Raw genomic sequence first — 13,534 nt, 5'->3', positions numbered from 1 at the left:
ATGAATTAGGGTGCAGTGTACCATGTATCAGACTCAGAATAATTGTTAGCTTGAAATTTCTGAAACTATGAAGAAAAAAAAACGAAACACATGATGTGTCGAAATAATTATTCCGTTTTCATACGGTTAAGAAATTATCCAAAAGATATATTGACTTAATGTTTTATGCATTACATTTTTTATAGATCAAATACTGTTTGATTTATGTTTTATACTGATATATATATATATATATATATATATATATTTATCTCTGGCTTCGTCACAAAATATCATGATAGTTTCTAAATGCCTTGGGATGCAAAAGCAGGAAGAATAATGTGACCTCACAGATTTTAATGACTTTCCAATAACCTAATCGAATTCCCATTCTTCTTGCTTGCTTTAAAACAATCTAAACAAATTCATATCACTGTAATGTTGGCATTTTTTGTAGAAATCACAGTTACTTGCCAGTCTCATAATATCAATCGTTATATATATATATATATATATATATATATATATAATGTTTTCTATGTTGTTTACTTCTCAGGTGCAATCCCCGCCTGTTTAAACAAGCACAGAGGTTAAACGAGAGGAGAAGAAAGAAGAGGGAAACGTGCAATAACGGCAAATCTGCAATCCAACTCGAGCAAGGTAGATCGAAATTGAAGCAATCGTCAGTTATTAAGTCTTTTCGAGAAAAAAAAATATGCAGGTTTGGAACTTGATAAACTACGTGAGTTTTGACATTAGCAAGCTTTTGGATAATCAATGAGGCCAGATCATTGATGCATCTGAAGATTAATTTCTTTTTTAAAAAAACATGATAAAATCTAGCAGTAAAATTGTAATGGCAATATCAGTCACAAATAAAAGGACATTTAGGCATGACCCTTACATCAACAGTTAACATCTTTCACGGCAAACATCATAGAAGAACAAGAAAAAATGAGAGGAGAATTAAAGGGCAGTTTATCCATGCCCGCTTTGGATATCCCAGGAGTAATTGTATTTGTTTTTGCAGCTCTATGGACCTCATCTAGAGAGATATTTGATCACGATGACGTCATAAGCAGATTGTTTGCCGTGGGATTGGGATGGGACGTTTGAATAGGGTAGGGGGAAAGCGGTCGTCCGAAGATAGGGCATCATTAAATTTGCGGACGAATCTCGTTGCGTGCATTTCAAACCGTTACAAAATTGACTGTTCATGTTAAATCTATTTTTCAACGTAGTAATTAGATTGTCATGAAGTAATATGTAAACATTATTATCTTATTTGTTGTCAACAAATTTCATCCTGCTTATCTTACCTCTCTCCTTTTGACTTTATTTCTCTTCCTATTCAAATGTTTTATTCATCATAATACAGAAGGAAAAACAGCTTATCAATAATGTCATAAAGAATTAGATAGCTAGGTGCACTGAAAGCAGCATGTTGTACTGTGACCTCTTTAATTCCTATAAAAAAAAAATATTTATAAACCTGCTTATCGCGTACTGTCGAAGGAATTGAGCGAGCGGGTTCGCTACAAACAGTCACCAGATGGCGTTCGACAATTTATTTACTGTATAGATATTAACGGAGAATGAAACCAAACAAACATTAGCTGATAATCTTATTCAAAACTGTCGGTCAGTTAAACATGTCTTAAAATTACTCCTATTTGAAAGCATATCATGGAAAAGCAATCTCTTCAAAGTTTACAGTCTTTTGGTAACCATTCTCCCATGGGATCTGCCATTTTTTATTTAGATAGTGATGTCAGAGTAGTACAAATCCCTTGACCAGCATAAAATGGATAGAATGTTGCATGCAGACGAGACTAAATATTGGATCATTTGGTATATTCGATGGTATATTCTATTCATTATAAATGTATCCGTTTTACATCAAATAGTAACACCACTCAATGCAACAGAAGATATCACAACGAATGGTGAAAAGAAAGAAGTAGAAGAGGTCGATGGAGAGTTCAGCAATTCACCTAAAAGGTAAACTTTACTATTCCTTGACAAAGGTGTAAATAGAATGCTTAGTGTTGTAGTAAAATAGTTGGATAGTGGTAAATGCGATGGAGAGTTGGTGTATATGACGTGCCCAACATGCGTGTATTCTTGTTGGGGAAACGTTTTTGAGGGTCCTTTCTACGTTTTCTATTTTGGCTTTATTGGTAGTAGTCCTGAACTTTGAAGGAAAACAAATAGTTGAATTCACTATTTTGGGACTTATGTTTTTTTTTTTTACATTTCAATGAAGGGTATTTTTACCAGTAGTCTTCTTTATTCCACTTGTATACTTGCATGGTATTATGAACACTCAAAGCTTGAGACAAAATGATCCTCCAAATTCGATGAAATTCTTTGCACTATCCCACGATAAACGAAGCCAAACACAAGGTAGAATAAATAAAAGGAAAGTAATCTATTCACCCGGGATTTTCATCCTGGGTTTTCATCCTGGGAGGGAAATAGATATTGGTGCAGTTGTTTATCGTATGCAGTGTATTCATTCAATATTGATTACCGCCCTGTCCATATCATCTTATCTCCACTACATGTGTATCAAGGTATTTCTATGTAGTAAATATGTTTGTGTCTTTGTTTCAGATTAACATTTTCTGATGCTGGTTTGAGGTTGATGTTAACCAAGCAATTTCCTGCTCGCACGCGACTGAGGACTGCATGTTGGCTCATCATCACTGAGGTATCAATTATTTGGAAACATGTGAAATCAACCAATTTCTTCATAAATCAGAAAAATAGTTAATCAGAATAATTATGAAGGCTATCTTTTATTGCTATAATCATGGGAAATTTGCTTCCACATGTATTTGTTCCCATCGGCTTGAAAGTTTGCAGGATCTGTTATGACGTTTAGGAATACGCCAAAGAAACAGAATGATGGTAATAAAAAAAAAGAGGAATACGCGATGCTGCCATAAAAATGTACATTTTCGGTGAAATAAGAATTCAAATTTATGAAAGCCCGGACGTAATGATCTTTTCCAATTCAAAGAAATAACTTGTTATTTATAAAAACACACGGATTTTTTTACTTACCATAACAGCAAAAACAATTGGAGGCTGAAAGCGGCGGGAAGTTTCCAACGACATACACCCACCGGCCAAGCCTACCGGAGACAGAGAAGAACGGCAATGTACCTCGGAGTGACTCCATATGCAAAGATGAGAGGTAAGGAATGCTACACTCAACGGTTATTATGTAACTTTATTCAGGCTGGATTTGTCTCACAAGAGACCATAGTCAAGAAGATATAGAAATCCAGAGAAAAAAATCATTTTAAAGACAGACATAGCCATTTGACCGTTAGATAAATTACGTATTCATTGGACGAATATATTTGTTTATCCAAAACAGTAACTCTAGGCCGTTACATTCCAGATGCCATCTCTAGGGTCATAGTAGAGAGACTCGTATAACTTGTCTTCTCTCAGTGCTTAACTTGTTTCAACTTCAATGATTTAAACAAATCTTATTTGCTACTGAAAAGATGACAAAATTATTGTCTCTTCCTTAACACAAACGTGATTATAACGACTGATATGTATCACGTAGTTTTAAATCATTGTTCTATTGAATATAGCTATCTATCGTCAATATTAAATCTTCTCTTTTCAGTGTAAATTATGGAATTTCATTGTAGTTCAAATAATGGTTTGTCATATATTAAGCCACCTTGCGTTGGCCGCGGTCACTCTTTCCTATGCATTCAATGGCGAGGACTCATTTTGATTAGTGTTACACCCCTGCTGTGAATTTCTTGTTTGAGTGTGTTTGTGTGTTTGTTTATGTGTTTCAGTTGGCATGGTGGCAGCGGTGGGATATGAACCCAAACAACTGAAATGTCTAGTACTGACAGATAGACTGAAAGTTTCACACTTTTCTTTTCCTTCTTTTCATATTTCAGTGTTGATTTGTCGATTGATAAAGAGGGGACAGAGGATGTAATCAGTGAGCGAAGCTTCCCAGAAATAGATTCTCCTTTTAGTTTACCAAGTAAGACATATTCATTCTATGATCATGCAGGACTAACCATAACAGCTTTTTATTCATTGTTAGATGCCGCTAGAATTTTTTTATATCGACTGGAATTACAAAATATAATTACTTGCCTGTTCTGTTAATCAACACGTTTAGTTTTGGTGAGTTATTTTTTGAGAAATGCACGCAGTGTTCCAATAAATTAGCCCTCAGTTTTATCTTTTGAAGAGTTTAAAAGCGGTACGATTTACTGTTTGTTCTAAACCACTCTCCAAGGAAAATTCGCCTTCCCACGAGTATAGTAGTAACATTTTGCGTAGAGGAGGAATGGGGATGTAAGACTAGGTTTATCTCCAACAAGGTAGAACATGTTGATAAGTTTCTAATATGCCGTCAGGGGTTACCAAACTTTTCCAACAAGAATTGAGGGGGAAATGCCATCGATTCTTTCCATTGGCCAACATGGCCGAAAACCAATTAAATTTACGGACAGAAAATTAGTGGGAAGTTATATTCTATTCCCCCTATATATCGACCCTGAAGACCTCTTTCTTCATTCCTTCTTGTATTATTTCCCTTTACAGGTGGTATAATAAACATACTCAAATGGATCGTCACCCTACCTATCTGTATTCTACTGTTCTTCACAATCCCGGACTGTAGAAGAAAACGTTTCGATCGGTGGTACATGGTTACATTCTTTATATCAGTAGCATGGATTGCTATCTTCTCTTACGTCATGGTGTGGATGGTGGCTTATATCGGCCACACCCTTCACATTCCCGACACCATCATGGGCATTACTTTCCTGGCCGCTGGCACCAGTGTTCCTGATGCTATCGCTAGTTTACTGGTTGCGAGAGAAGGTAATAATGATCAAATCGTAGATGATAAAACAATAACAATAACAACAGCCGCAATAACAGCAATAACATCATCAATAGCAACAATGATGTAAATCTTGATATTAAAGAGTATTGTAAGAATGATAATAATTATTATAAAATGAAATTGTATGCAACTTGTTATTAACAGTAAAGTAATGATAAAACTACTACTACGATTGATAAGTATAACTATATATACCTCTGTACTACACCTCGTTCAAGAGAGATTATGTATTAAAGGAATACCTTGTCTAAGAATATACACCTACTGCAACTCTCATTCCCGTTACGTAAGTATCAAGGTCATTTGGAGTCATTAAGACAACAATATTATGTTCAAGAGAGATTAATGTATAGATGGAATAACTTGTCTACATGCACCTCCTGCAACTCTCAATCCCGTTACGTAATCATCAAGGTCGTCACAGTCATTACTGACAAGAATATTATGTTCATTATCTCCACTCCCAGTCGTAGCATCTTACCAGTTTCACTCCCTGGTATGGATTGGTAAATGTAAATAAATAATCCTATCTTACCCATGCAATGGATGATGAGCCAGGTCTTGAACTATTAGCCTCCATATCTCTAGTCCAGATTGATCAAACCACTGGACTACGGACAATTTACTCATATTACCAGCCAGCAGTTTCTTAGTCAGGATGACTGCGCATAAAACCTCAACATGCTATACTTTGATCTTTATAATCTGCTGTCACTAAATTGTGATGATATCAAGCAGGGGCTAAAGAAAGTTTAAAGCATCTTCTATATTTCTCATGTTCAGGTTTGGGTGACATGGCAGTATCAAACAGCATTGGCAGCAACGTCTTTGACATTCTTATTGGACTGGCACTTCCCTGGTTTATTAAGACAGCATTCGTCAGTTACGGTACCAGAGTAAGTATTACTACAACTACTCATTCTACTACACACATACACGCACACGCACACACAAACACACCCTCACACACAAACACACCCACGCACAAACGCGCATGCACACAGAAAACATTAATACATTTAATGCCAGTTGCATTCAGGTATCATTGATGCAGTGCTACGTCAGTGACTGGCAGAGCCTTTGGCATGCCTTGAAGGGTGATACCTTTCAAAGAGGGAATAGAGGGCTTTACTTTGAATTAGCCTACTGGCATCGTGACCCACATAAATTATTTCTGTACAGGCTCGATTAGCGTAGGCAATGACGCCTTGTGTTCAATGGGCCAAAGTATTATACTGCAGTATCCTATTTATCCCATTGTGAACATTTACTGAAAGTTGCTATAAATGTACAAAGAAGTTGCATAACTATTTTAAGCTTCATAGTATTACCTGTCTTTTCTAACTTTTCTTGGAGAATTGCTATAAACATGATGAATTTCAGAATAGTTCTGAAGATCGGAGGGAGGTATTAATTTTATGAGTTATCATTGTTAAACTGTAAACTATTCTGTCTCATCTGACACCTCTAAATATACATGTACCATTACATGTACTATTAAATGTACCCCTTAACATACTCGTGAAACGTGACATATTTCATGCTATTCTAATTCTTTATTTATTTGTTTACATGGAACAGATCAAGATCAACAGTAAGGGTCTTCTTTATTCGGTTCTTCTCTTATTTGCTTCCGTAACTGCAACGGTAAGAAAATACTGCTGATTCTTTGTTCTTAATCCATTTCCCACCGGAACATAGGGCTTCCTGTATCTAACATATGGGCATTAGACAATTTAGTTATAAGGAGGTTAACACTTTGTTTAAAATGTTGTCAAACTTTACACTGAAAAATGATCACAATTTTATGACCATTTCGAAAAGTTGTGTGTAAGTCAAAATAATCACTGCATTTTCCCCATTACCATCCCAAAGACATACTTATATGTCACATTATCCACATATGCTCATTGGCAGCTTCTTAGAGCCAGATGGATAGCTACGATATGTGAAATAATATGAATTAACGCCCTTCTGGCTCTCAGCAAAGATTTAGGCTTTTAGGCACATAGTGGTGTAATAATTGCAGGTACGTCGCATTTCAGCATCAGTTGCGAGAGGTTGAAAATTCTACCATTTGACTATAGTGTTGATGGAATTACAGTTTTTAATTACCATTTTATCATACAAAAAGGTAAAAAAAAAAAAAAAATCTTGATGGTGTGATTATCATACTCCAGTTATCAGTCTTATTGTTATCATATTCTTCAGTTTCATAATCTCTAATGATTGAAAATTCACAATCACGAATCTCTTTATCGTCACGAACAAAAGATCAAACACTTATATGGTTCTTCAAAATCTTTTTAAGTGTCATTTGAATGAGTGAAAAAAAGAGCGAATGTAACCATGGCGACCTTAAGAGGCAATTTACGTATCCTCTTCTTAACACATGAACAAGTACAGGTTATCAAAGTATATTGGTAAATTCAAAATAATTCCCACATTTGTTATATATCATCGGAAAGATCGTTGCTTTTCTTTCATATTTTTAATTGATCATGCTTAAAGATTAATCTGTTTAATGATGTGAAGTAATTCGGGATAATCAAGTAATTTCTCGGCAAATAAGAGTGACCTGTATTGCCAGCATCAAGTCAAGCGACAGTCTCCTGCAAAAGTGGATATAAGGTTGAATAGCTACAATATAAGTCATGCATGCAACAGATGCAGATTCCAATGAAAATTTAACTGTATAAATTACAGATTTCGTCTAGATCTTAACATGAAATCAATCTCGTATTATGATTATTTTCTTAGTGTTGGGTACTTCGGCTAATAACTAACTAAAATTCATTCCCGTTGTACTTTTTAACGCAGATACTGGCGATTCATTTCAACAAGTGGAGGTTAGACAAACGGCTCGGAGTGCTACTGACTTGTTTTTATGTTGTCTTCCTCTCCTTCTCAATCATGGTTGAAATGAACGTATTCGGTTATGTTAACCCACCAATGTGCAAGACTTAGGAACATCTGACACCAGCTCCCGTTTATCGATGCAGAAGACATATGTTAACCCTCTATTGAAACTTCTGGAAAGGAGCCCTCTATTTGATAACCTACATTTCAAGTCTGACCAGGGACCAAGCTATCGGTCAGAAGATAACAAAGGTGATCCCTTTGTTTCTGTGAGAATTACAGGAGACAAATGAAGACAACTACCAGAAAGTACTGGTCACATGTACGAGAATAGTGGTTTAATCTAATAAGAATGGCGTTTGTATGATCCCTAGACCTTTACTCGCGAAGTAAGGAGCGGAGTTAAGCAGGGTAGCCTCGTCTAATTCAGAAAATGATGGGATAAATCAAGATGATCAGTATCACAACCAGCATTATTCGCCACCATCGTCTTATAAATCCCATGCTATCGTGTGCTACGTCTAATTTGAACCGAAATGACATCCGCCAGAGAGGTCAAATGTCAGTCTTAGAGTCGAAACTATCTTGTTATGGACTTTGAAAAGTGAGGTTGTACATTTCTAGTGTGTTTAATATTAACATGAATGCCGTTTATCGCCAGGGGAAAGTGAAAAAGAACTGTTGGCAGAAACTCCAGGGAGTGGTTTAAACTATTTTGAAGTTGAATACTGATTTAAAATGTTTGGCTTGCTTGAGAATTAATGAAGTACGCAGCCCATTGTATTTTATTTGAAGTTGTTGGATCAGAATAACAGTTGGAATGTGGTCATTACTTGCTTTATTGAAGGAAAAATATAGATGACGGCGAAAACGTAACCTGCCGTGATGATTATTGAATTTGATAGTTTGGCGGTTCATGACGATTGTTTGATTAAAATATGTGATTAGTAAGAATAAAAGGAATAATCATTTCCCTTGTGATGTTTGACACGTTAGGTAGACAGGTACTGTTAAGATTAAAAATAATTTTCAGATATCTGATGTGGCACTCTTTTTTTGTTTGCATTATCTTGAAAGTTTGAAAAATGTATTTATCTGAATAATAATTGTCCTAAATAGAGTTTTATTGATTATTTGATCGAGGGACAGTTGAAAGTATTGTTTCTCCCCTAACATTTTGTTGCAATAATATAATCTTGGTATAGTTACTAAATTTTGAAGTATGTTAGATTAAAGAGTTTTCTGGCAATACACGTCTAGTAATTTAAAGTAAGAAAAGTGCACTTGTAAGAAGTTATTTTGACTCAGTGATTTCATGTGCCTATCACATGATCGGTCACGTGGTTTTGAAGGACTATGATCTCGGTTAATTTATATTGCCTAATTTCTCATAGCCAAGCGATTATGATTGTAGGTTTAAAAGAAGTTAAAAGAAGAAAATTTTCTCTCGTTGTGCAATGACCCATTATAAATATTGGTTATCAGAGGACATCGAAGACAATTTTGTGAGTAAAAATGTGCTATCATCCCATGATGTTTTACAGATTGTCTAATTGTCAAAGAGAATGTGAGTGTTTAGGAAACTCTTGGTATATAGCAACTGGGTGTATTTTCTTTTGATTGAAGATTCCCATATCAAGATGATTTTGTTGTGATAATTTTATTCACTTACGATGTAAATCTATGCATTTAATAGAATAAGAATGTTCATCTTCGTTAAAAAGATACTCGCTTTGATACTAAATTTATTAGGATTATGAGAGATGCAATGTTGTGTACCTATTTATCAAGAGATTTAATATTTTGTGTAGTATTTTATGTATATATGCACATAATTGAAGTATAGCTGTATAAAAGGATGAAGTTGATATTTATAATAACATTTATTCGAGATCGCTCTCTTCGTAACGGCACAAAGATTTATACATTCTAATTGATTATGCCTCGGAAAAATGTGAATTGTAATGTTTAAGAATTTCAAAGCAACTCGCAACTAATATTTGGAAAAGTATATTATACCCCCTTTTCCCTTTTGCATACACTTTTATATCTTGCCAATACGATTTAAAATGATCTTTTAAAAATGTTGAGGGTAATTGATAGAGCTATATCGTTAAACGTTACCATAGAACTTTCTTCGTGTAGAATACAATACATCTTACCATACAGAGTTGTAAATCACATCAAAGGGCTGTTTAAAGGGGTCAGATATATTAATTACCGTAGTAGTCTAAATGCACGTAGAGCATATGCCAGTGTAATCGCAGAATATAACTATACTAGCTATACTGGACATCTTTGTATCCTCCACGGAGAGGTTGCTGTAACGCGAAATTATGATTAATAAATTATCCTGGTATATGTTATAGACCCACAAATCTTTGGCTTACGTCTCAAACGAAATATGGTTTCAAAACATTATTGAAATATTGTAGCTGGAGTTGAGTCGATTTGAGGCCTCGATTATTATGCAAGGAATATTAATTGGACGATGCAATTGCACGTAAAGGTGACCACATAATGTACTTTGTAGTCTTCTCAAACTTATGATTAAAGCAATGGGTTTTTTTCTCCCGACTGGACATTATTAGTTGAAATGTGTACAAAGCAAAAAATGAATGTCGTATAATAGATCAGGGAATTGATAGTGAAATGTAATATATATAAAATATAACACCAAGAAATTTGAATATTTGTGGCTGTGAAATATTGTATATTATCTGACTTGGACAATTTTTTTTCTTTTTAGTGTGTGGAGAGAATTTTTTTGTTGACAGACCTGCTCTCACCCATACATCTGTCATCTGTTCTATTTTGAACATAATTATAATTAGACGGTAAAGTTATTTATTTTTGGCGATAACAGATCACCACAAAACGACGTTTAGATATGTGTAAAATTGATAAAAATAGCAAACTTCCCGGAATTGATTTCGATATTATGACTTAAAGGATGAGATTATGTAATTCCTTGGACAATACATTTAATGTTTGGGGCATTATTTTGTCTTAGACATCTTGTTCCACCCTACTTTTTGCATCACGGTAATAATCAAATTCAAGTATTGAATGCAAATTAAAAACATGTTTGATTTCTTTAATGAATCCCATAAATCAGGCTTTAGAAGATCATTTTCAAAACAAGGTTTTCTGCTCAAGATTAATCCAACGAATCACGTTCGATTTATTGTCATTACATTAGACCATATCAAAACAATATGAACTAACAAAAATTTATCATTTCTCTCTGCTCTCCCCCCCCCCCTAAATAATGATATAAAGAACAATTTGATAGTAATAAGAATAATAATGATATTAATAATAATTATTATAAATAAAATAGAAAATAATATTAATTAAAAATAATGATAATGATAATAATAATGACAATAATTATAATAATAATGTGTCTTGTTTACCCAGGGTATCCTCATCAGTATTAATACTGTTCTCCCTGAGGGCCCTGCAATCATATATTACACCGACTTAATTAAGCCAAGTTACCATGAGAATGCGCTCAAGTATTCCAGGAATTTCTTCCTATCGGGTACTCCTAGGTGTAAAGTGGCAATTGGACATTAATACCTTGCCAAAGAACATTAGTGCCGCAGCGGGACTCGAACCGCGAACCCTATTATTCACCGTCAAGCGATGTATCCAATAAACCACGACACCTTTCGAGAAAAAACTCTTCGAAAAAAAATTACAGTACGTTCTCGCTTGCATCGGCAATCTGACATATTAGTTATTATTAAATGGTATAATCGCTCAGCGGTCATTTTCAGTTTAAATCCACCTGCTGTTCAAAACTTTACAAAGGCAACTAGAAACATAAAGCAGGCATGTTCCGGTTTCTTTATCGACATGTATTTGCATTCAGATACAGATAAGTTCATTTAATGTGTAGAATATTGTAATACATTAGAGATGATAATGATATTCGTCCTTGTTTTATCCATTAGTGTAAAAAAAAAAAAGTATACGTCGTCCCCTATGATTAAAAAACTGGACACAATTTGATGAATCTTATATGGCTTGTGCGTTGGATTGAAGTTTAAATACTGTTTTTCATTACATTACTGCAATTCAATCCTATTTTGTTGGAGAATGTTTAATCTCGAATCCGGTCCAATCTATTGTAAGCAATAAGTGTAACTACTAGAGAAGAGAAATTGTACGTGCTTTTAAATATGTAATTGTGTTTGTTTGTCAAATCATTGTAAATTCATTAAGGCCACTGCATTTTTTTTGTATTCGATGATGACTTTGTTTTTGAAGATCCATGTTACACGTTATGTAATGAAGCTATAGGTGTTGACGTATGAATACCCCCGCTCCCCGACAATTCTCTTGGAAAAGTAATATGTTTGTATGAAAACTTTTCATCTAGTATGCAGTATGATTCCGATGTAAATCTAGGGATGCAGTGATATTTATATGTTTTTTTTCTTTTTATATCATGAGTTTGTTTCGTGATATCATTTCCTAGATCTTGTTAACCGATTTTATTAATGGGGATCATATTTTAAAATCTAAGAAATACCAAAACTCTCTAGAAACGCTATGTTTTCATGCAAATAATATATAATGCGAGAATCAGAAATATAATACAAGTCGTCTGAAATGTGGGTTGGAATAGAATAAATGTGGGAGATTAAATATTTCTTATTTTAACGCCCTTGAGAAAATATATTCCAATGTTAAATTACTAACAATTATCTATATCACAATCAAGCATCGTTTTAGTATAATACACGTGCTAGCTGAAGTTTAGAATAATGTTGTTCTTAATCAACTAAAAGCATGGTTATGTAATGAAAGGATTAAGGGCACTTACAGAGACTATAAATAACTCTTACGGTTATTTCGTGAAATAATCTTCCGTATTTATTTATACTGTGTGTTACAAACATGTAACAATGAAAACTGTTAAAATCAACTAGCCACCAATGTATTTATGTTTGTTTATTTACACATTTAGATGGTGATGAAAAAAAAATTGTTCGATAGATGTCTGCAATTGAACCGTTTTGTACAACAGGTATATTGAAAATTATCATAAATACGTTTTGAAAAAGAATCGATTCATATTCGGTAGTATTATTTTTTTATTTTGAACTCATCATGTGAAAATGGCAGGTGCAAGAACAGCAAATAGGGAAATTACGAATTTAAAATGTATACGAGTGTTTCGAAAGAGACAGAATAAAATCACATCCATCCTGGTGGTTAAGTGAATACATTTTAAGTCGGAACTCGATGGAGAGACAATGCCGAGGGTACAGGAATATTTGCTAAATATGTATCTTTAACCCGGAAAACCTGCTCAAGATTTACTTTGCCTCTTGTTTTGTTTTCTTTAAAAAAAGTACCACCTTTATTTCTTGATACATACATATATATATATATATATATATATAATGAAAATGCTAGAGGAACAATGTCCAACGAGATGCAGAGTGAAAATAGTAGTAACCCATGCCTCTTGTGAATTCCATCTAGCGTTGTGAGTTGATTATACAGTGCGTATATATTTTTTTTAAAGCGTACCCAGCTTTAGTAGCTTCTAATTACAAAGTCATAACCAATATAACTTTGAAATGTATTTCTTGATAAAGAGTAATTAGTTTTCTGCTCATTTTAGTCTTCATAAAAGGTACCGGAAGATATAGAGAATTATAAAGTGTATTATAGCATTGTGTTGTTATCATTCTTGTGCTTTTCATGCCTTTAGGCATAAAAGTAGCAGAGTGACGGAGGAGATGATGGACATACGAAGCCTGAATAAATGAT

The 13,534-nt window shown here is 34.2% G+C and overlaps 1 protein-coding gene across 1 annotated transcript in view; it reads left to right on the top strand.

Moving 5' to 3' along the window:
• The window catches only part of LOC115919082 (sodium/potassium/calcium exchanger 3-like), a 33,618-nt gene extending 24,944 nt beyond the window's left edge, over window positions 1-8,674 (top strand). The window contains exons 8-16 of the mRNA XM_030999337.1: window positions 536-639; window positions 1,887-1,980; window positions 2,596-2,692; window positions 3,057-3,181; window positions 3,918-4,006; window positions 4,576-4,857; window positions 5,666-5,778; window positions 6,464-6,529; window positions 7,703-8,674. Of these exons, the coding sequence (XP_030855197.1) occupies window positions 536-639; window positions 1,887-1,980; window positions 2,596-2,692; window positions 3,057-3,181; window positions 3,918-4,006; window positions 4,576-4,857; window positions 5,666-5,778; window positions 6,464-6,529; window positions 7,703-7,849 (1,117 nt within the window). The 3' untranslated portion in view covers window positions 7,850-8,674. The remainder of the gene's footprint in view (window positions 1-535; window positions 640-1,886; window positions 1,981-2,595; window positions 2,693-3,056; window positions 3,182-3,917; window positions 4,007-4,575; window positions 4,858-5,665; window positions 5,779-6,463; window positions 6,530-7,702) is intronic.
• The last annotated feature ends 4,860 nt before the right edge of the window (window positions 8,675-13,534 follow it).

The sequence above is a fragment of the Strongylocentrotus purpuratus genome, unplaced genomic scaffold, assembly GCF_000002235.5.
Source record: "Strongylocentrotus purpuratus isolate Spur 01 unplaced genomic scaffold, Spur_5.0 spur5_scaffold_5, whole genome shotgun sequence".
NCBI lineage: Eukaryota > Metazoa > Echinodermata > Echinoidea > Camarodonta > Strongylocentrotidae > Strongylocentrotus > Strongylocentrotus purpuratus.
This window is presented reverse-complemented; position numbering and strand designations above follow the sequence as displayed.